At 48.0% G+C, this 24,084-nt stretch overlaps 3 protein-coding genes across 5 annotated transcripts in view; 1 reads left to right on the top strand and 2 right to left on the bottom strand.

Moving 5' to 3' along the window:
• LOC122392925 overlaps positions 1-8,605 on the bottom strand; it is a 65,352-nt gene extending 56,747 nt beyond the window's left edge. Inside the window, exons 1-4 of one of the 2 annotated variants that reach the window (XM_043388301.1) lie at positions 7,889-8,605; positions 2,086-2,196; positions 1,650-1,744; positions 333-464 (exon numbers count right to left, since the gene is read on the bottom strand). In XM_043388301.1, coding sequence (XP_043244236.1) covers positions 333-464; positions 1,650-1,744; positions 2,086-2,196; positions 7,889-8,574 — 1,024 coding nt within the window. In that variant the 5' untranslated portion in view covers positions 8,575-8,605. The remainder of the gene's footprint in view (positions 1-332; positions 465-1,649; positions 1,745-2,085; positions 2,197-7,888) is intronic. The other variant, XM_043388309.1, reaches the window with a different exon arrangement.
• Positions 8,606-15,436: 6,831 nt separating this feature from the next.
• LOC122392914 (39S ribosomal protein L36, mitochondrial-like) lies at positions 15,437-19,368 on the bottom strand. 2 transcript variants are annotated; one of them, XM_043388279.1, is made up of 3 exons: positions 19,335-19,368; positions 17,422-17,664; positions 15,437-16,277 (listed from the first exon to the last, which is right to left on the bottom strand). In XM_043388279.1, exons 2-3 carry the CDS (start codon positions 17,611-17,613, stop codon positions 16,080-16,082), a joined length of 390 nt encoding a protein of 129 aa, XP_043244214.1. In that variant the 5' UTR covers positions 17,614-17,664; positions 19,335-19,368; the 3' UTR covers positions 15,437-16,079. The 2 variants fall into 2 exon arrangements, with proteins under 2 accessions (XP_043244214.1, XP_043244221.1); XM_043388286.1 differs by having other exon boundaries at positions 19,207-19,342.
• Positions 19,369-20,646: 1,278 nt separating this feature from the next.
• LOC122392905 (cubilin-like) lies at positions 20,647-22,408 on the top strand. Its single transcript, XM_043388271.1, has 2 exons — positions 20,647-21,071; positions 21,407-22,408. The coding sequence occupies exons 1-2, from the start codon at positions 20,993-20,995 to the stop codon at positions 22,198-22,200; spliced, it is 873 nt and encodes a 290-aa protein (XP_043244206.1). The 5' UTR covers positions 20,647-20,992; the 3' UTR covers positions 22,201-22,408.
• The last annotated feature ends 1,676 nt before the right edge of the window (positions 22,409-24,084 follow it).

Below are 24,084 nucleotides of genomic sequence, written 5' to 3'. Positions count from 1 at the left end.
CCCAATGAACATAGTTTGCAGAGCAAAATGCCTTCAAACTAGCTACGTCAGAACTGAAGATGGGCCCTGAAAGTACGCTGCACTGGTGCAGTGTTTTAAGGCCGCCCCACACTGGACCTCGCATGCGGGTTGCGGGTTTTTAGATTTTCTGGTTTCTTTAAAAGCAAATAATACAATCTAAGCTGAGTGACCCACACTACCACGTAACAAGCGAGTCTGCGAGTCTGCACGGCACAGTGTTCAGGGACCCCGGGAGCACACCTTTAGACCCAGAGCACGAGTCAAAGCGGAAACTCTATACGGCACAGTGTTCAGGGACCCCGGGAGCACACCTCTCAACCCGGAGCACGAGTCATTGGCCAGCTGTGGCACTCCCGGCTGGCAGAAGCACCTGTATTCCGTCCCTCCGCCGCCGTCTGCCAGGCAGCCGACGGCGCAGTGCAGGCCGTGGAGCCCCAGACAGTCTGCAACAGAACAGCGCCCCGTGCCGCCGGCTGCCGTCAGAAGCCCGGCGCGCCGTGCAAGGTAGTGCCGGTCGCACAGGCACCGCGAGCAGCCCCGAGCGGCCTCAAGCAGTATGACGCGGTTTCGGGCAGAACTCGTGATGCAAGACGTTATACAAACAAGAGCAATAAACCACACATGCTCGACTAATGCACGCTTTGTTATGCATAAATAGCCCGTAAAAAATGCCCTAAATTACATATCATGTTATCCTTAGGTGAATGTAATCTACTCACTTCCTTAGAATTGTGATTATATAGTAGGTACCTAAGCTGTAAATACCGCGGGCACAATTTCGGAAACGTACATGCCTTTGTCTCTAAAAGCCTTGAGCCCGTTGTTATTTTGATTTTAAGCAGGAATAGTAACTAGAAAACAGGAAAAGGGCAAAAAGTGCTTGTGGATCCGGCTATTGGTATCAACTGAGGTATTCAACAGCACCGTGTTTGTATGTGGCCAATTGGTCGATTGGAAGTTACATTTTCCGTAAGTACGGCGGTTTTGTTGGCATTGGAAAAGCATGCCTTCTATAAGATGTTAATGATATTAAGAGGGCATATCTCATGTCCTTTAAATTATACTGGATTGGCCCAGTGTAATTTAACATAATTTGACATTCAAAAATGCGCTTTTACAAAATCCCCGTATAGCTAATCTTAAGTTGCAAGTGGAGTTCGAAGTAAATGCCATTACCTATGCACGGGTCGACAGCCTTCCAAAGAACATGCAAAGATTGGTTAGTGATGATGCAATACCAGTTCCGTGTTAGGCACCCATACTTCTTTGCTTCTTTGAATTACCCAAGAAACATAAGGAACTAACTCCAAATACAAGCGTATATAGTCAGCAAACGCATATTCTTTGTTTGCGGCCGATGCTCGATACAAATCTGTTTGCATACGATTTTCTTACCCGCGTAAGAAGAAACGCTAAAAGAAATTGTTATGTCCTTGAAATAAAAAACTCGCGCAAGATTTTATCTATGGTTAATAAATTCGCTTAACAACCCTAGAACCCAACACGTGTCCCATGTTCCATACGGCTCATACCTACTGCATTACCGAGCATTTTCATCGCATGAACTCAAGCATCAACTTTGGCAACACCTGGCCAGCGGTCACCCTTCCGAGGTTAGCATGACTTACAGTTGGGTTCCACTATAACCCCCTCCAGCTTCAGGTGGCACCGAGCGCCGTGGTACGGGATCGGACACTTGCACTCGGCCACGTCTCTTCGCTGCCTGTCAGAGACGACACATACGCAGAGACACAGTGAATCACATGGGGCATAAACATAGACGCAGTTATATGATTTACTGTCACCTATATCGGACTGTGAATGACGCTCACACGGGTATAACTATAGTCTGAGCTGCGCATGCACTGGCTCTTTGGCCTGTCCTTTCGGTGGGAGTGCAGGCTGACGATATTCCCATAAGTTCTGTGAGTTCCATGATGAGTGCACGTCTGACATTGTTCTCATGAGTTTCCGGAGTTCCATGAGTGCACGTCTGGCATTGCTCCCACCCATGAGTTCCCCGAGTTCCATAAGTGCACGGCTGAAGACGTTGATGCTGCTAACCTGCACGTGCCGTTGTTCTGGCAGGGGTTGACGTTGTTCTTTGGGTCACAGAGCGGGCCGTACTGACAAGAGTCACCGTAGAAGCCGGGCTGGCACTGACAGTAGAAGCGTCTGAGAAAAAAAAAACAAATACATTAGTTACAGGCCAGGACCAGACATAAGCACGGTCCAAGAAACTTAGAAAATGATTTTGGTTCTGGGATGTTATCCGACCGACGTTAATCTCGGATCCGGTGGGAGCGTAGGACGCTGGATAAAAAACAATAATAACGGCACTACATGGTCAAACTCAGAGTGGCTCCAGTGTCATTCCGTTGCGACCTCAGCAGTTCTGAGCCGAGACGATCAGCTGATGGCGCATGTCCATGTGACAGAGTACAGCGCTGCCCCGGCACGGTCGGACGCCGCTCATGACGGAATCCAGACCGGCTTCCGGAGACGGCGTGACGTCATCAGCTGGGTGTGCCCAAAATATGGACTTTACGCTCAGCGCCCCACACACGGCTGCGAGGTCAGTGGGGTAAGTTTCACATGGAATTATAGAAAATATGAACAGCCGTTTTGATTTAGCGGCATAATTTATCTTCAAAAGATAGCTTTACTTATTAACCATAAAGAAAACAACTGTTGTCGATTACGCAAAAGCATAGAAACTTCCTGTTTGATTCGCTTTCATAATCTTCATCATTTGGTAACCAGTGCCAGGCTCAATATGCATATTCCCTCTCCCCCCCCCACACACACACATATCGCCTTCCTTACGGCGCTAATTCACGATGGCAGGGCCCACCTTACGGGCTAATGTACGGCGGCACAGCCTACCTTATGGCGCCAGTGTAAGGCGGTACAGCCTATCTTACGGCGCTAATGTACAGAGGTACCAGTACTGCGGAGTCGATGGATTTTCGGTGAATCTGACTCCGATTTCGACTTGCAATAACCGACTCGAAATCCGACTCCGACTCCTACCGATTTCCACTCCGCAGCCCTGACACGTCGGCGGAGTCGATACACGTTCGGTGACTCCGACTCCGAATCCCACTCAGGCTTCCAAAAATCGACTCAGACTCCGACTCCGGCAGCAAAACTGTAGACTCCAACCGACTCCGCAGCCCCGGGCGGTCGGTACAGCCCACCTTGCAGGCGGTAACGTCTACCACAACGCTAGTGTACTGCGGTACAGTCTACCGTACGGCGCTAACGCACGGCGCTGATGCATAGCGGTGCACTCTTCCTTACGGTGCTAATGTACGGCGGTACATCCGCACCTTACGGCGCTTATGTACGGCGGTAAAACCTTACCGCGCTGCTGAATATGCACAGCGGTACAGCCTACCTTACGGCGCTGATGCACGGCGGTACGGTCGTACAGACAGCGGCAGTATCTGTTTAAGAATGACTAGGACACGGCCTGATCCAACCAAAAGTCGGGTCGTTTGGTTATGAGATGGGTTGCGGAAGTTACAGTGATTACTCATTTACTAGTCATTTGCTAGTGAGCTGGTGAAGAATGTTCTTAATCCATAAAAATTACACTCGACCCTGCAGTCACGTCAAACTGCACTTTTATATAATTATCTTATGATATGCTTATGAAAATAGGCACTGCGCTCCTTAACGTTTATCAGGATGGTTGATAAAATTATCGCAATGTATGTATGCAACACCTGAGTGGTGCGTGCATTTTCCCGCCAATTTGATGACATTTGATGGCCTCACAGTCATTCGAATTAATCTGATTGACGATGGGAGAACCACGCCACATGTTGAACGTTATTATCCCCGACCCACTGCATATGTCCGTTCCACTCCGGTAGAGCCGGGCTGAACAACCCACTATCATAGCATTCTTGAAAGGAAAAAGGTAAGTATTCGCGACTGATTGTTATCAAGTCAGGTCAGCCTCATATAAAAGCTCCATCTCCATATAACAGATAATGTCATCACATCGTTTCGTTTCGGTGTAAGGGCTTATGCAGTTGCCGTAGTGAGTTTCAACGGAAGGTGATCCATGTCTGGCTAATTTCGGCGTCCCCGCATATCGGAGCGGTCAGCGATCAGCGGTCAGCGTGGCTCCGAGTCTGACCTCGCCAGCCGGGTGGCTGTCGGACCCGACCCTGGCCGGCGACAGCTGTTTACAGGAGCATGGGGGGGACGGACACGGCTAGCGGGACTGGGAACGCCTGGTACACTCGGGGGCAGATTGATGTTCCACAACTCTTTATCCACCGGGTTCCTATGGCTCAGCATTGGCAGCAGCCGCCTGGTACCGGTAGACTGTGCCGCTTCACTTACTTGTTAAGCGGCACAGCCTACCCACACCGTATGCCATCGGTCTGGGTCGGTGGCTGGAAGGCGATGTGGGCCGCCTGTGACGTCAGCGCAGCGGTGAGGGCCGAGCCCGGAGGCATGGCTCGGGTCGGCGCGGCGCGGCGGCTGGCGAAGGCTGGGGAGTGAGGTGGGGTGGGAGCACGGACCATCGCGCTGTTGAGCGAGTGTAGTTAACTTTCGCGTCTCAAGGCGCCAATTATTCTACCTAACAATTGTGCTAAAGCAGTTGTTAAAATGTCCTATCCCCAAGACAGCGCCTATCATCATACTTGCCATGCACATTACGACACACTCAAACGTGACATTGGGACAGCCGATAGAATTTATATCACACGTGCATCGAGTTGCGGAGCTACATTGTTTTTAACAGATATGTATTAAGGCCTTGATTGAGCTCATTGGTGTCTATTATTTCGCACAGCAATCGTCCAGAGACGTGGGAACTGGGGTTTTTGGATAGCGCGGTGTCCCAACTTTAAAACTCTTATGTTCCTCTATATCCCTCCCTCCCACTCTCCCACGGTGTTCCCCAGGGGTCCATCGTGGGTCCCATCCTCTTCCTCATCTTCGTCAACGACCTTACCTGCTTCCTCCCCCATGGCCGACTCATATCCTACGCGGATGACACCCAAATCCTGGACTCAGCACCCTCCAATCCCACTGGCATCCAAGTGCTGAAGTCCCGGGCCGAGGAGAACATTCAGCAACTTCAACGCTGGTTTAGCTTAAACAGTTTAAAAATGAATGGAGAGAAGACCTGCTTCACTCTTCTTGGCACTCAAAATTCAGTTGATAAAGTCAAAAACTTCACCCTTAACGTAGATGATGCAACTATTCGGCCAACAAAACACATCAAGGTGCTGGGTGTTCTCCTCGACCAAACCCTGAGCTGGGAGCCCCATATATCCTCTATCGTTCGGCGGTCAAATGGAATCCTTATATCACTGTTCAAAATTCGCCATCACCTCTCCCCTGACATCCTTAAAATCCTCGTTCAAACCCACGTTTTCCCCCACCTCCAGTACTGCTCGTCAGTCTGGGGTGGTGCCTCCAAATCCCGCCTGCACCGGCTGCAGAGGACTATCCATCTCGCTGTACGGCTCGTCTCTGGTCTCCGCAAATTCGACCACATCACCCCCGCCCTCGGCGCGCTCGGCTGGCCCGGCATTGGTGAGGTCATCGCACGCCGTGACGCGGTGAACGTGCAACGCGCCTTGTACGCCGCCGGCGCCCCCGACTCGCTGCGGTCCATGTTTCGCCCGCGTGCCGCCGTCTCCAATAGAGTCACGCGGGCCACGGCTGCGGGCGCAGCTGTGCTCGACCTGCCGCGGGTTCGACTGGCGGCGACCAGGCGGCTGTTTTCGTATAGAGCCGCCGCTGCATGGAACGGCCTGCCGCCGGAGGTGAAGGCGACTGGTTCCAGGAGACAGCTGGTGCAGCACTTTAGATAGTGACTGACAAGTGACATGACTGATTTTAGATATTTTATGTATGCTTTTGCGGGTGTTGCTTTATATTGACGTGTATATTGTATGTATGTATATATGTGTGTGTGGGTGTGTGTACCTATCATGTATTGACTGGGCCGTAATAGCCACTTGTGGACAAGCCCTAAATAAACGAAACGGGTCTCTAATGTGTGGTCGCAGCCACCAATAGCAAACCGTTCCATCTAGGAACAAATAAGTCGCGCACCTGGGACGGTTCGAACCGGGGTTCTCCAACCGGGCACCCCACGACGCTAGCGTGTATCCACTGAGCTGCCGAAACCAGCGACCACCCGCCGCGGTCAAACGCGATCAAATGTCACAATACTGTCATTGGCGGTCAGCGGGTGAATGTCATTTTGTTTTGTGCGGACGAGGACCATTCTCGGTAGCTCAGTGGATGAACGCTCGTGTCATGAATTGGCCGGTGGGTGAAGCCCGGTTCGAACCCCCTGAGTGGCTGACTTTTTGGCTCCTAGTTGGAACGGTTTGCTATCGTAGGCTGCGACCACATATTAGAGCAACAGTAATAATCGCTTTAAATTGGAGCGTTGGCTGCGGCACTACTCATAACCCCCAGTTCCCACGTCTCTGGACGATTGCCGTGCGAAACAATAGACACTAATCTGCTCAATCAAGGCCTTAATACTAATATGTTATACAAAATATAGCTCCGCACCTCGATGCACGAGTGACATAAGTTCTATCGGCTGTCCCATTGCCACGCTTAAGTGTGTCGTAATGTGCATTGCAAGTATGATGATAGGCGCTGTCTTGGGGATAGGACATTTTAACAACTGCTTTAGCACAATTGTTAGGTAGAATAATTGGCGCCTTGAGATGCGAAAGATAACTACACTCGCTCAGCCACGCGATGTCCGTGCTCCCAACCCACCTCACTCCCCAGTCCTCGCCAGCCGCCGCGCCGCGCCGACCCGAGCCATGCCTCCGGGCTCGGCCCTCACCGCTGCGCTGACGTCACAGGCGGCCCACATCGCCTTCCAGCCACCGACCCAGACCGGTGGCATACAGGTGGGTAGGCTGTGCCGCTTGACAAGTAAGTGAAGCGGCACAGTCTACCGGTACCAGGCGGCTGCTGCCAATGCTGAGCCATAGGAACCCGGTGGATAAAGAGTTGTGGAACATCAATCTGCCCCCGAGTGTACTGGGCAGTGGACACACCCGGCACTGTGCCCGCCCGGGACCACCGTGAAACAGAGCTCGCCGCTCAGAACTCTGATCGCACAGGAAACGAGTGTGAAATATCAAATAGGTCATTTGATAACGATCAATCCATGAAAAAACTAATATACATAAAACTGCTAGTCTGCATCAAGAATTGCTGTGGGAAGAAGTATTGAAACTTCAGTGTCCGTTGTGGTCCTTGCGGTGCAGTTTCAGAAAATGTATGTCTAATGTTCGTCCTATGTCCGGTATTTTCGTGGGCTGTCCGTCCAAAAATGTCCAAGCCAGTCATTTGTCCAGAGATGTCCGAAAACTGCGCAATAGTCTACACTCAACACAACTATTTAATTTGCTTTTAATATACTATTATCAACCAAAAAGTGTTAGGCATCTCGAGAGCTGAGCCTTGTATTCGCCAGTCATTCAAGGCCATTAACGATTCAGTTTATATAAAAATGCTGAGGTGTAGCAAGTGGTAGTCAAATGTTGTCCAAAGCCTGCTGCATTTGTCCAACCAAATTCCTAATTGGACATTGGACAAAATTGGAATTCCGAAGGTCCAAATTCTGATTGGCACCACTAGCACAGACATTACTTTCTGAGATGTCGTGGGAAAACGACAGAGACCGTTTCCTCCTACCAGGCACGGGTTAAAAATGTGAGCGGGTTCGTTAGTTCCCGCCTGACTGGAGTACTTTTAAAACGACTGATGGGTGACTGGGGTACTTCTAATGCGACTGATGGGGAGGAGGGACTCATTAGGCCCTTGAACTAGCATGCAGTCATCCACCAACACTCACTCATAATGGGACGTCATGTGGCAGTCGCCGTTGAGGTTGCATCGAAGCGCGTCGCAGCGGTCGGGCTTCACCTTCGTCTTGACGTCGGTGCCCGCCGGCAGCTCGACTACGTTGTACGTGACGTTGAAGCCGCGTGACACGCTGGACTGGAGACAGCCGTCAGCGGGTCCGCTGGTGTCTCCATTCGACGGGTTCATTATGAGAACGAGGAACTCATCGCCGGCCTTGGTGGCCACATATCGCGTCGTGTGTCGAACCGGAAATATGTTGGTGTCCTCGGGCGCCTCGAAACTCTGCGAGATGTCGCTCACCGGCTGGCCCCAGCTGCATTTGACAATGTTTCTGGTGCGGCTCGCATTCCGGCAGTTCCTGAACGAGCTGACGCGCAGGTCACCATCCGCCAGGTGGTACTGGGTCATGTAGACGATGATGGCGTATGACGAATTGGGCGCCTGCAGGAACCAGGTGGTGGACTTTGGTAGCTCGCGCCGCGACCACGGCGGCTCGCCGAACCCGTCCGTGGTGATGGTGTTCCACCTTGACTTGGAGTCCTTGGTGTTGATCCAGCGGAGCTCCGAGTCACCCTCGCGGAACGTCCTGTGGGACTGGAGGACGGAACTCGCTGCTGAGGTCGCCAGCAGCAGCGTCAGCAGCACTGGCCGCAGCGGTCCGAACAGTACACCCATCGTCTCACACACCCGCCGCCTCACTGCCGGCCGACTGGAGGAGGCGGCGGAGCGGCGCCGGCGGCGTCTTGTGACGTCACGGCGCGGCGGCAGGGCTCAGCCCCCCTCCAGGCAGACCGCGCAGTCAGCACGTGCGCCGTCCTAATTTTTGGTGACGGATGTAACTCGCTCGCTCCGGGTGGCAGTGACAGGTCGGGGTCGCCAATTGGTTAGATAATTGGTGCGCGGGAAGGGGTCGTTTTTCACCCATTTGTGTCCTCTGCAGAATGCGTCATCGTTGCATCGTGTGACCAGAGGCTCGTCTGCATAGATACACATTACACACAGCGCTCTCGTGCCCGAAGCTAAGTGCCGTAGACGTGCAGGTGCCGTATGACGCTTCGTAGCTATAGATTTGTTCAAGCTGTGCCCGCGCATGACTGTTTTGTGCTTATCATTTTATATTCATAAATTAATTCCACGAGTGCTTTTATGCTTATCTTATATTCATTCCAGGAGTGCTTTACCACGAGCAGCAGCCTTCGAAAGCTACAACTTACGACTCAAGAACCTAGTCATCCATTCAGTCGTATCGCCCCTACAAATATAATTTGTCGCTCTCCTATGGTATACAGATTCAGCCTAATCTTCGTTAACAGCCTGCGATTCACGACAGCGGAGGGGCGGCCCTTTGATGGTGACCGGGTCAGAACCCATACTGGGAGTCTAAAACCCGTCCCAGCACGGTCCGGGACAAACGGTCCTTTGGTCCGGGACCGACCCGGGACCGGCGGTCCGTGCCGCCGGTCCACCGTCGAGGATTGTCCCGCTCAGGGGTCGGCTCAGTGTCGAGCTTGGCATGTGACCGGAGACAAACGCCAACCAGCACAAGGCCACAGGACGATGATGGTTGGAATAACGACAAAGGACCCTCCAGCTGGCCGAGCTTAGGGGCATCGTAATTAACATCCTATCAAGGTCCTTGCAGCCCAGTGGCGCCACGTCACATCAGGTTATTTGCATACCTATATCTCGCAGAAGCCCATACGTTACAAACACCATGAGCCTTGAGCCTAACAGCTGCCTCGGCCTGCAGGCATATGATATGCAGATAGGGGGATGCAGCGTGAGTGGCTGCTGAGTTATGGTGTGCGACTTCAACCGTCGCCAATTAGCACGAAACCGGCAGCCATGTTGGCCGACACGCAACGTCAACAGCATTTGAATGGACAGTTCATCAACTGTTTGCAATGAATTTCATTGCGATGAATCAAAGTCGCCATGCATTTGCATGCACCTTGTTACTACCATGCAACGCAGCTATGGTGACTGCGAGGGGGCGTGACATCTATCCGCTGACCTGAAAAAAAAAACTCAAATAAACGGTCGTTTTAGATCGTTTTTATTTGTGAGATGGTGCTTTTTGCCATGATGAATAGATATAAATATGCAAAAATGATCAATAACATGGCAGAAATGTAGAACTTTTATCGTAAAATAGGCCAAATATGAGAATAAGCTTTCGCTTTACAGCATCATTAGAATCTGATGACGCTGTAAAGCGTAAGCTTATTCTCATATTGGTCTTTTTTACAATAAACGTTTTACATTTCTCCAATGAATGTTATTGATCACGTTTGCATGTCTTAGATAGTCGTGCATCACAAACTTCTGAAACATACATCATGGCATCGTGTAGCATGTCACATTCAACATAATGCATTCGTAATATGCATATTTGTAATATGTATTATGCACTCGTAATACGAAATAAGGCACCGAAAACCTAGGCATCCCAGAGCTTGCTGAGCAATCCTGACTCCCCGTCCGCCCCACCCCCACCCCTACAATACCCACGACAGCTAGAGAGATACGGGCTGACCAGTGACCTCGGAATGTTCCCCTGAGTGACCTCAAAGAACCCCGGTCGGCCAGCCGCCTGAGAACGGCTGCTGACGGCGCGTCCTGGCCGCTGACGGTGACCGGGACGGTGTCACCTGAGCCGCGACATTAGAGACGGCCAGACAGCACCTCCACCTCCGGCCTCCGTCGCCGGACGGACCGGGACGGACCGACACGGTCACGGGGACGTGCGATGTTCGGGGCCCGGGCCACGGGGAGTACCGCCCGTGCCATATGTGCCAGAGCTGGAGACGCCTATACGGAGGGCTGTGTCCTGTGTCCGTCCACAATCCACTACACTGAGAAAGGGATCTTTTGCACTGGACGCGATGAAAGGCAATTCCACTTTTAGCATGGGCCGCAATGGTCCACGAGTTAAAATGAAAAACTCATAGGGTGTCAAATTGTCCTGAGCTTGGCAGAACACTCCAAAGATAGGTATGTGCCGCTGCCCTGTACCGTACCCCTTCAGTTGACCTCTATGCTTCATCAGCAGACGACAGTTTCAGCTGGCGAGCCGTGGTGCGGAGCTGTCGGTATCTAATTACTCGGACCAACTCGGACGGAGACGGACAGATGCACCGACGAGTCCGGACACTACGGACGACCCGGACGACAGGGACGAGCCAGACGAGTGGCGACAGAGACGAGCCGGACGGTAAAGACCAGGCGGACGACATAGGCGAGTTGGACGAGCCATGTGTCATCACAATTATCCTGGCGACCAAACCACAATATGAACCGGGTGATACTCTAGACTGTAGTTGGTACAGATACACAGGTGAGGCAGGACGACGCAGCCAGCTCTGCCTCTGACAACCCGCCTATCGATCCTGATAATAGACGGGCTCCTTGCTGATAATCTGGGAAACGAAACCAGACTGGGTACGGCAATGAAACGGCTGTTGACATTCAATTGCCATATAAATGCATGAAACAAACACAATTAGTCACCTCATCCCCGAAACGCATAATCATAAGTAGAAATAGTCGACAGCCAGGTGAGTCGGCCGACAGCCGCTTTCCATCGGCGCATGGCCGATGCGTCCGACCTCCAGCCACCCTTTACCAGGGCACAAGCTGTCCGTGGAGACCCACAGCCGTCCGTCTGTCATCAGGAAGGAGGTAAACACGGTCGGTTTTGCCACCACAGACTGACACCTCCGGCCAACCAGCCCTCGTCACCCCAGCAGGCCAGCTGCGGGTGCCATCAGTAGCAGAAAGCGGGGCGGTCGGTGCTCGGACCGCGACTGAACTCCCCAAGGACGGGCCCAGTCGGTCAGATGAGCGGCAGTCGACAGTTAAAACGGCTCCCTTCCGAGACCGCCCAGCAGAAGTAAACCAACACTGAAAACTTTTTTACCATTTCCTGAAGGGTAAACCCGCCATAGCATGGTAGCTTGACACACAGACGTTTTTTACCACCTTCCAGATGGTAAATTTTACTCTTTCATGAAGAGTAAACTCGCCAGGGAGGGGTAACATGACACACAGACGTTTTTTACCATCTTCTGAATGGTAAACTCTTTTGATTTACTCTTGTCTAGAGTGTAACATTTTTTGGGTTACACTCTTTGAAAGGGTAAATCTTTAACGGAACCCTTTTTAGGGAGTAACGCATCATCTACTCTGTGCTTTACCCTCCTACAGAGAGTATATTCTTATGGCCTACCCTTTGTCACATGGTAATGTTTACTCTTTCCTTTAGTGTAAACCCCCCAGAGGATGGTAACAGACCCACAGACGCTTCCTTCAGAAGCTTCACGAAGCTTCTGTTAACCGGAGCTCACCAACTAAAAAAAAAAATATGTTTCAAGAGCAACAATGTAGGTATATTTGGCTTCCGTACAAACAATACGAGGGGCACACCAACCATGAACATTGTGAGACTCTTCACTTATTCATACAAATTTATACAAAGCGTTCAGCAATGCACAAGCGGTAAATAAACACCACGATACAACTTGAATGCAATTTGAATATGAATACAAGACATTCAGCGCCCTCATATTGGATTAGGCAGAGCGCACAATATTTGAAGTGAGCGACGGCGTTCCTGGGTGGTCGCCCGTCTGCGTGAGATAATGAGACTGGATCACTACAGTGCAAGGCTTTTTCAAAGTCACCAACAAAATGCATAAACTTGTAGCATCACAACAAAATTAATGTACGTACTCACAACACTAGGCCACGTGGCCGTGCACGGGGTCCTGTTAACCAGGTCAAATTAGCACCACTCAACGGCACGCAATGCTCTAGCACATCGGTACTTACAATAAAATGTCCACAGAGGCTCTATAGGCGATGAACAACACACAAGCACAATCACCAAAGGCCACGCCGCGCGGCACCCACACTGCTCACATCCGCTCTCGGAGACCAACGGCCGAAAACTGACAGATGCGCGCGGCCTTTAAACCGCAAACGGCCGATCTCGTTTCTGATTGGCTGATTGTTTCCATTTCAAATATCATCTTCACGAGGGTAAACAAGATCCACGCATGAAACGACTATCTGTACCCGAGTCACGATACCCAGGAGGAAAGAGTTTTCGTGATGTTCTGGATCGCGAGAGTAATATTGATATTTACATGGTAATAATACTCTTCGCTGGCGAATAAGTTCATATTAACCACGTACCGTTACTATGCACATAATGGTAGCAGCGAGTTACCCTTTCAATATACTATTATCTTGCGGGTTTGATGAAAATGAACTCTCCAGGAGGTAGTAAAAAAGTTTTGAGTGAAGCATCGGTCGACTGCCAGATCACTCCGCGCAAAAGGTCTTAAAATACAAGCCGTTATAGAAGTGCCGAGAGGTAATACAATTTTTTTACTCCCAAAGAACTATCTTTTCATAAGATACCTAAGATTCCCAATATCACACACGGCATTGGACACCGTCAGAGGCAGTCCTTTTTTTACATCAGAGATGCCAAATGAGATGCAGAAGTGCTCCTATGACCGCATTCTTCCTACATTACACCTTTTTACTTTGAAAGTATAAATATCACAGCGCCCTGCAGGCAACCATAAATTCAAAATCAACAATGCACTTAAAACAGCCCTACTGAACCAGCCCACCATGCCAGTGCAGTTGCAGTAGGTTGACCACCGTTCCACCTACCACTCTCGCTACACTGGTGTTCGATCTATGAGGACTGTAGAACCGGACAGCTGCTCACTCTCACGATGGATTTAATCGCTCCCCGTGACCTGGTAATGAACGTAGATATGCCAGCTTTATCGCAATAAAATGCAAGCACGTAAATAACTTCATGCTTGCAAAAGAGTATACGAAACAGTATACCTTTCATTCAAATGGTTGTATTTGTATGAAACACTCGCATCCATGCGCAAAGTAGGAGTACGACATACAACCCGTCAGGGTGCACATTTCATCGATCTACTAGTACAAACAGAGAAAATTGTTTTCCCAACGCTGCGGCCAGCCTGGGGCGTTCCACGACAAATCGACAAATAAAAAATTAAATTTGCACCCTCATATTTTATTCTTCGTTGAAAACTGGTGTAAGGGGTTGTGATGGGCGGGGAAGCCAGCTGTGGCAAGGATTTTTTTCTTCGAACAACTGTTTCCGAGATATAGCCTCGGACAATTTCTGGATTTCGCGCTGCAGCCCTATGTTTGGCGGCCTATAACTCAGAAACTATTGGTTTCTTACGATAAAAACTTTATATGGTTCAACTCACAATCAACCAACAAACATTTTGGCTATCTCGGATTTTCAATTTTTGAAAATTTTGATCACGTGACCTTTTTTCCTATTTTTCGAAGAGTGACCTTGATATTTTCCCCACTGAAAGTTGCAATTTTGTCTGATGACGATTAAAGCCTTATCGATTGTCATTCATATGCGATAATAAAAAAGTGGTTATCGCCCTGCGTTGACCTCAGGTCAGGTCATTTTTATGACCTGTCCATTATTACGAGCGGGAGCGACAGCGAGATCTCGAGAATAAAGCAAGATAGCGACAAGCGGTAAACGGTAAAGGGTACATACGGATAAGGTCTATAATTTTTACTGAGGTCATTTTCAGGTCAGGTCAAAGATGACGTCACAGGAGCTAAAAGGAAGTCAAAATAGCGGCACTATACATATATATGAAGTTTTTCTCAAATAACTTTCAAGGTATCCCAGCTAGGAACAAGCTAATGGCACCATCGTGATCCTCTCGTCGATCCGCATCGAAACATATGTATGTTGACCTCGAAAGGTCGAAAGGTCAAAAGTTGACCTCAGATCACGTGACCTAATGTCAACTTTTGACCTTTCGACCTTTCGAGGTCAACAAACATACGTTTCGATGCGGATCGACGAGAGGATCACGATGGTACTATTAGTTTGTTCCTAGCTGGGATACCTTGAAAGTTATTCGAGAAAAACTTCATATATATGTATAGTGCCGCTATTTTGACTTCCTTTTAGCTCCTGTGACGTCATCTTTGACCTGACCTGAAAATGACCTCAGTAAAAATTATAGACCTTATCCGTATGTACCCTTTACCGTTTACCGCTTGTCGCTATCTTGCTTTATTCTCGAGATCTCGCTGTCGCTCCCGCTCGTAATAATGGACAGGTCATAAAAATGACCTGACCTGAGGTTAACGCAGGGCGATAACCACTTTTTTTATTATCGCATATGAATGACAATCGATAAGGCTTTAATCGTCATCAGACAAAACTGCAACTTTCAGTGGGGAAAATATCAAGGTCACTCTTCGAAAAATAGGAAAAAAGGTCACGTGATCAAAATTTTCAAAAATTGAAAATCCGAGATAGCCAAAATGTTTGTTGAATGTTGGTTGATTGTGAGTTGAACCATATAAAGTTTTTATCGTAAGAAACCAATAGTTTCTGAGTTATAGGCCGCCAAACATAGGGCTGCAGCGCGAAATCCAGAAATTGCCCGAGGCTATATCTCGGAAACAGTTGTTCGAAGAAAAAAATCCTTGCCACAGCTGGCTTCCCCGCCCATCACAACCCATTAGACCAATTCTAAGCAAAAAATAAAATATGAGGGTGCAGGGCACTTGTCGATTTGTCGTGGAACACGTCGATTTGTCGTGTCGTGATTTGCCTGCCAATCCTCGTGCCTACAAATATTCAACATTTGGCTACTATGCTTCAGAAAATACCGATGGAGAACAAAGCTGCACCTTTAAATACATGGAAACTACCGCATGAATTGGGTTAACTTTTCACGTCCTAGAGCCAGGCACTGAGAGGTGATTACACCAGCACCCCGAGCTCAAAACGAAACAATGCCGCAGACAGGATGACGACTTCTCCAGAAAACCGCATCACACTGTGTGCTTCAGAAAACGAAACTTCAGGGCCATCTCAGATGACAACAGGCCATTAGCGGCATTGGATGTCACCCGGAGTCCTATCCCATGACTTGGATGTCCCATTCCATGACTGCAGTCACCACAAGGATCAATCTAACATCCGGTCTTTCGACGCGACACTGATTCATCCATCCGTACACATCAACTGATCACCGCTCGTCCGACTCCTAGCGGCAGGTCACCACACAAACAACGTCCAACGCCACCACTGCATTCACACCAAAGTCCTGACCCTCCACTGCCCCTGACTATCACCAGGGCCGGCGAGGGGTCTGCATAACATCCGAGAGTATCCACTGGGTCTTAGGGTGCGGTACGAGGCTCATCTGTTTGTGCCGCGGGTGGACAGGACACATGATGTACCAGCGCTGGCCGCGTGCCACCTTGTAACAGTGCTTGCAGCGCCTGCGTAGGGCGTAGCGCATCTTCATACCACACGAGGGCACCACCTGCCGATAGAGGAGGCGTCAGGGGGTGCGGTAGGTGGCGGCACGGGCGCGAGGCGGGGCCGACGCTGGAGGTATAACCGCATGTGACAACTGACAACCGACGACAAACATCAACGACTAACACATATACATGCTAATGCCATGTTAATGTCATGTTAATAAACCAGGAAGGGATGAGACTGTCAAACAGCGTGTGACTGTATTTGACTGTCAGGTAATGTATCATAAACAGCATAAAATGCCTAAACAACAAAAACACGCATGAGGCAATCAGGAAAGGATTAATTTGAGGAAACGTACCGTTTACGTCGAATTTCTGTCCGCCATCAACATCAGTAAATCACCCCTGCTAACTTCTATTGTCATCTTATGCATAAATAAATCCTTTATAAACCTTTGCTTCAACATTTAGCATCCTTATCTTTTGTTCAACCAAGCACATGCCGAATACAGATAGCATGCAAGCTGAGAAACGAAATGGTACGGATGGATAGGACGGGTAGTATGAAAATCACGGCACACAATGAAAATTTTGACTAGCGTGACTCAATTGCGAAATGCTAAAATCCATGCCTCTTAACATCAGAAGTGAGCAGAGAAAACCAGATAAAAGGATCGTGTTGCTAAACATAAAAGTGAATAGCCGGGAGAAGAAGGACCTCGGCTTGTCTACATTAAAACGAATGAGGCGGTATCTCGCGCTGTCCACTTTATGCTGCAAGCAAGGACCTTAGTATATAGATTACCATAGCTAGACATAATTTAAAATCCTCCATGTGCTCCAAATTCAACTTCCCGACGCATTTAAACTCGTGCCACCGTTTGTATAATTGCATGTTGATAGATCACGAACGAATGAATAATTGGATGAAGATGATAAGATCAGGTGCCTAGGAGCAAGCACTGTAAAGAGCGCTGGAAGAAAGGCTGGAAAATGGGCAGCATCCACATTTACGGCAACCGCTACCCAAAAATAGCCTACCTACTACGTTAATTATACAACCACAGGTAACTGGCATAATATAATCTCAAATGCAGATCATATTACCCGAACAGATGCTGGTCTCAGGTAATTTGTTACTAACAAAAAATATTTAAACTCATGCCTATCGATGTGCTCCAATAGGGACGGTGTTCAGCTGACCTGCGGAGTGCTGGTGGCGAGCAGGGGTCCGGCCGCCAGTGGCGCCGGGACCGGAGATTGGAGACCAGCAGTGGGAGTGGCTGCCGGCACAGGGAGCGGCCGGAATGCAGTCCAGAGCGAGCGCAGCGGCAGCAGAGGCGGCAGCCGAGCGGCGCCGAGCACTCCACCCGCCAGTCGGCCCAGCAGACTCATGGTGGCTGAATGACTGCGCTGACAGCAGCGGCAGCCAACAAACGGTCACACCTGGGGATACAGCAGGAGTCAACAAACGGCCACACCTGGGGACACAGGAGTCAATATGGTAGCCGTGCTGGCAATGATATTCTGGTAATGTGGCTTTCATTACAGAACCAATGTGATGTGCTTTTATCAGGAACACTGTGTATATCAAATCTTGCTGTCCCTTAGTACCTATTTGTGAACATGACAAAAGCAAGGGAGAATCTGCTAGCAGTGGAAAGATCTTGTGCACTCTAACTTCCATTTTCTAACCTCACATGCTTGGCCTACTTTTAAAACCTGCAAAGGTCAAAATGGTGACTACTGACTGTACGTTATTGTCAGCTTAAGCAAAACACATGACATGGCTATGGGTGTGGAAATCTACACAATGAAAACCTAAAAAAGGTTAAGCCAGGCATGAAATTCTTCACTGTTGGCTGACACAGCTGATCATTCAAGGACTCCATAAAAAGGTGGTTTTGGATGAAGGGGTGCTCTTACCAAACTCATTCTCTAGCTTTCAAAACAATGAGTCAATATTCCCCCTTAATTTTTAACCTAGCATTGCTAGCAATTTAACTATTAAGCATCACAGGTAAAATTTTACATACAAAGGTAAGCAGAAATATTATTAAGTGCTCAAGCAAGAAACGTATTGAATATAATTCGATAAATAAAAGAAGTTGACCTTTTCCTCGACATCAAAAATGTTTATAAAAACATCAAAAATGTAAAAATATAAAAATTAAGAAATCTGGCCCAGCTGTCAGGATCAGGATAGCATGGATGAACCCCCAAAGGCTACGGAACATCAGATTTTCAGGTGATTGTACATGTACACAGAAGAATGTCGTCAACGGGCTAAATTGAAAGTTGTGTGAAGGAAAGAGTGACGACGGCACATATATTGACAATACAAAATGACCTGTTTGACTAAGATTTAACAAACATTTACGAGACGCCTTGAGTGCATCCGAAAGGGCCCCGATGGGAGACCACTTCCGTAAGCACCACCCCGACGCACCACTAAACCAATCCTCCCTTCCTCTTCAGGTTCGTGTCCTTCATTGCTCCAAAGACCACCTGGACAGAAAGTCGCAGAATCCCTGTTCCCTACTTACCACCTACTTATATAAGCAAACCGCCCACACATCAACTCAATTATTTCATCGTGGCCGATGATGTAAGCGTGTATCTTATGTATCTTGTGGGAGTGTAGCCTTTTTCAAATTAATCGTTTAATATGTGTATGTGTGTGTGTGTGTATATTATTATGTTGTGTATGATGTATTAGGCATCAGTGTGCACACCTTCCACACGTGTGTATTTGACAGCTATGGGTACAACTGTATATTATGTATGTCGCCGTACACCTGACACTATGTAGACAGTCAGTCTATCAAATAGTAGTTTGCGTTTATTAGTAGCACCTTGCCTAAAATATCACGATCTTCTGTTTCTGAGCCGAGGTTCAGTTTGCACATTTCTTATCAATCACAATCAAGCTCAAGCTGAAGCGGTAAATAAATAATCATCATTATTATCAATCATCACAGCACATACCTTCAACTTAGGGTAATTGACAACTAGGATATTATAAAGAAAATACTAAAAATATCAATAACCAATATTGATATGGCTTACAAACCAAAACCTACAAACCAACGAATGGACACTCAAGGACAACTCACTGAACGAAGTTTGCGCAGCTTATGAAACACCTGCGCTACGAATGAATGCACAGCTGTTTTGAAAGCAGCAGCTAAATTAATAAATATGAAGTATGCCAAGAAAAGCAGGAGAAGCCAACTTGCGACCATCCTAAACCCCTAGTACCATGGGATGAATCAATACAAAACATCACCAGTCGAATACAATTTTACTTTAATTTGCTTTTATAGCATGTTATGTGTAAGGGGTCCGTAGGATCTCCAGACGTGCGGGCCTGCGGCCCCTGGTGGCTAGTCGTGCTGAAGCTTCATGGAAAAACGAGCGAGTAGGTAGGTATAGTTGTCCGTGACGAAAGTAGAGGAAGCCGACCAGGGTCCAGGCCCTAGGTCATTTTCTGACCTTCCAGGTTATGCTAATGACCCAAAAAAGGAAAATTGGGGCCTCCTAGAAGTTATTTCAGTGATGTACCTATCATGTGTTAATGCACTGTTAATGCACTGTACTACTGTTATCTGTGGTTAATGCATAGTTTTTTTTTTTTTTTGGCCCGGCCTGATTTTGGATACCTACCTAATCGCGAACGTTAAATTGACCTTGACAAAAACGTTAAATTGACATTTCAAGGTCACCGGAATCACTTGAGATCCTCATACTTGAATCGGCTGACGAAACCGTGTACAGCGGCGGCGTTTTCATCTCGATCGGCCCAGTAGTTGCTGAAGTCTGAACTATAGAATGGCTGAGGCGAAAACGTTAAATTGACCCCTACAGGTCACCCATGTCACCTGAGGTCAAACGATTAAAGAAATAGCATTCGGCGAATCGATTACGCGGTGGCGTATTCGTCTCAATCGGCGCAGTGCTGGAGTTATAGACTGCCGCCTGCCATAGCCGTAAACGTGACCGGAAAACGTAATGCTTCCGTCTTTTGCATAATAATTAGGTATGCGCCTACTGCTCAGTTAGTTTTATGGTGAGGTCACTATTGCAACCGACCACAGGTAAAAAAAAAGAAGAAGATATAGGTACGATTTGTTGGAACTTGGAAGCTATAGAACTGATAGTTATGCACCGAGTTTCAAAATTCAAACTTCTATGGGATATTGATACCTACCTACTGCAAGAAGGTAAGTTGTGGTGTTTTTTAGGCACTTTGCTACTTAACTTGATCTGGTGACCTAACGTTAGGTCATCCGAGGTCAAAATCTTTAAACACGATACAGAATTGATGCATGATACCTAAGCTATCCCAAATTTGCGGCGCTGAGGCCGTGGTTTTATTGTAACACGTTACACACAAATAAACGGACGAGTGCGGCCGAAAATGTCCCAGTTCCCCTACCCCGCCAGGATGAATGGGAAGAGGATGCAAATGTGAAATAAAAAATAGCTGTTAGAAGCTTGACCTTCAGTAGCAGCTGGCTGGCTGTCGGAAATATTTGTGGCTGCTAGCGAATGATTTACGGCTCAGATGAAAATGCTGCGACAAACATAAATGAGCCGATTTATAATGACGACGTCTCACACGTGTGATTCTAAACCTGTGAAAACAGCATCGCACCCCTGTTTTGTCGCGACCAATTTCGCCGCATCAAAATAAATCACCCAGGTGTTACTATATGCTGGTAAAGAGTATAAAAGCTCGGTACAAAGTCACCGCCACAACAGGAGTGGAATAATGTTCGTCATGCACCACCTGGAACTGCTGTTGTGCCTTTTGGCACAGAAGCTGGCCTTCGCATCAGTGCTGAAGAGGGGTAAGTAGTTAGCAGTGCTTAATTGACCTTCGCATTCATAGAGAATAGAGATTAGAGATCTTATGTATTTATCACTATGCATAGTTTTATGTTCGTAATGCCTTTTCTTGATGCACTAATCGAACATCTGTGAACGACATAGTTCAGACGGTCCCTAGAATGAGGGGTTTGACTGGGAATCTAAGCGCAGCCCAAATTCAAGATAAGAGACATCGGAACAAAATGCATAGATACATATCGTCTATAATGATGACACAAGCTGATGATCCTCCTATGCAATAGTCATTGGGCGCCACAAATAACACTGCTACTCGTCGTGTTCCGTGCCGTTTCAGTTGTTGATATGAATGAACCGCTGGACTCCCACCCACTGGAGGTCCGCGGCTCGTACAACCGTCCCGTGCTGGACTGCAGCAGCGAGGTCCAGTACCTGGACCTGGGCTCGTATATCATCCACTCGCCCAACTTCGACCGGCACAACCCGCAAAACTACACCAACGACTACAACTGCTCCTACATCTTACACAACAAGGCCTCCTCGGGACTGCTGCGCTTCGACTGCTTCGACTTCCAGCTGGAGGATAGTGACGGCTGCTCCAAGGATCGCCTCAAGGTCAACTACGGCAACTATCGACTTCAGTCCTGCGGCGAGGACACGCCACCCACGGTGTACTACAAGAGCCTCAGCGTCAACTTTGTCACCGACTCCAGCGGCACCGGCACGGGCTTCCTCTGCAGCGTCATGGCAAAGAGATCGACCTCCGGCACCGGCGGCCTGCCCTGCGGTGAGCACAGTCTCGCAGCGGGTACTTACTTCCTCCAAAGCGGAAACTACCCTGGCAACTACGGCACCAACTCGGTCTGTGTCTGGTTTCTGGTGCCGAAATTTGCCGGAGACAGCATGAAGTTCAGTTGCAGCAGTTTCGACATGATCTCCTGGGACGGCTCCTGCAAGTGGGACAACATGGTCGTCAACGGCCACAAGTTCTGCAACACCAATCCGCCGCCGCGTGAAGACAATCCACTGGTGATGGAATGGGCGGCGTATGTGCGATACGAAACCCCAGATCTCCCTGACAAGGTGCGCCAAGGATTCAACTGCACTGTGGTGGTTTCGGCCAATGAATGAGCATTGTTGAAACGGACACAACTAAAAATTGGCAAGTGGGACACAGCACAAGGTTTACGCATGGATCAGCATTGAAGTAAATCTATTTAGAAAGCTACAGTTGACGGTGTTTTGCAATTTGGTGATGGATTTAGAAACATCCGGTCGGCGCCGAATGCTTCTGTGTGAATATGATGGGTGACAACAAAAATACACAGACGTAAAATGAGCGTTGCTGAAAATCCAGTTGGTGTCACAAGTCGGCATGGATTTCAGGTCGTATATGCTTACTTTCAGCTATCGGCTACATATTTCCAACGCGTTCCGAGAAATTGCGAATGAAAAAAAGTAAGTGAGATACACGGTGGCACACCGTCTGACCGGCTTCGGCGAGTGTAAGATCAAATTAGATGAGAACGGTTAGCCCCATTTAATTTAGTCTAGGCCGCGGGCACGTTTTCGGCCATTGACGGCCTTTGCTAAACTCAGTGTTGACCCGATTTGATACCTGGGGCATTCCACGATAGATCGTACCACTTTTTCCAATTTGACACCCTCATCTCTCGGAATTTGACAAGAATTAGTCTCAGGGGTAATCAGGGGCTCTGAATCCACCTGTAACAATTTCAGGCTTATCAGATAAATATTTTTTGAGTACCTAATGGTGTTAAACATTTTTTGGATCTTGCTTTGCAGCGCTAAGTTTAGCGGACTATAATTCTAAGATGGATTATTCAAATGCCAAATGTTATACAACATTGAACTTGCAATAAAACAGAGATTAATATGTATTTTTGAAATTTCAAAAAATACGCTTTTTTTATATATGACATATCAAGCTTTCTTTCATTTGTATTTTTTGGACTTACATAGGGACAATTTTTTTGAATTTTTATTTCTTTAAAAAATATTTGGCTCATTGTTAAGAAGTATGCAAAAAAAAATTAGGAAGATGTTCTTTCTATAAATGTATTTATTTTACGTCACGATAACGGTTTCGAACCGTGATTTCGGGAGGGGAGCTTACAAATGGCGTGGTAAAGCTGCCTAGTGACATCACGGGTTAGGTACTGATATTTCAATTGAAGTCTGAGTCATCTGAAAATAAATGAAAAGAGGGTTCATCCAACCCTCTTTCATATAATCGCGAGAGTGAAAAAGGCTGTTTGGTTCTGACATTGTTTTGGACGCCAATGACCATAGCTGTCCGAGATGAAAGTTACAGGACGCATACATGGTGTCCTCCAGAGGTCTCACAACTTGGATATCTGGGAATTTTTTAAGGTCAGGTCGGTCACGTGACATCACTGTTATAAGTCAATGGGGAAATATAAAAACTGTTATTTTGGCGCCGAGAATGATCTAAAACTATCTCACGTACAGCCCTCAGCAAACTGCGTGGTAGGTATTCTTTTTTCGACAAAACCGATAATAAGTCAAAGGCTATGCTATCAGTCGGTCGGAACTCACTGCAAATAGATGCGCCATGCTCCACTCCTTCGATTAGGTCTATCACTAAACAAACTATACGCCTTGTATGCATGGCAACAAAATGCAAAAGTTTGTTTTGGGAGAAAATATGAACTTTTGGGCTTTGTTGCCGAACTAGATGGAAAATGAATACGGCGATGATGCCAATTGCCAACCTAAGGTGCCGGTGCGGAGTCTCACGCGCCTTGCTGTTACGATTTCCGAGTGACCAATAGCATAGTATTCGCGTTATTCTCGTTTTTGTCGAAAAAAGAATACCTACCACGCAGTTTGCAGAGGGCTGTACTACATGGTATCGTGATTTCATGCACTCCTTGCAAAGTCCAATGCTTCACTTTTACATGGTTAACCTTGTGTGGCGTCATTTATGACGTCACTAGGGTCTTACGAGTTTTTCGTCAATAACTTCCAATC

This window comes from Amphibalanus amphitrite, unplaced genomic scaffold (genome assembly GCF_019059575.1).
Source record: "Amphibalanus amphitrite isolate SeventyFive unplaced genomic scaffold, NRLGWU_Aamphi_draft 000024F_arrow, whole genome shotgun sequence".
Lineage (NCBI taxonomy): Eukaryota > Metazoa > Arthropoda > Thecostraca > Balanomorpha > Balanidae > Amphibalanus > Amphibalanus amphitrite.
The sequence above is the reverse complement of the archived record's forward strand: the minus strand, read 5'-3'. Positions and strand labels throughout refer to the sequence as shown.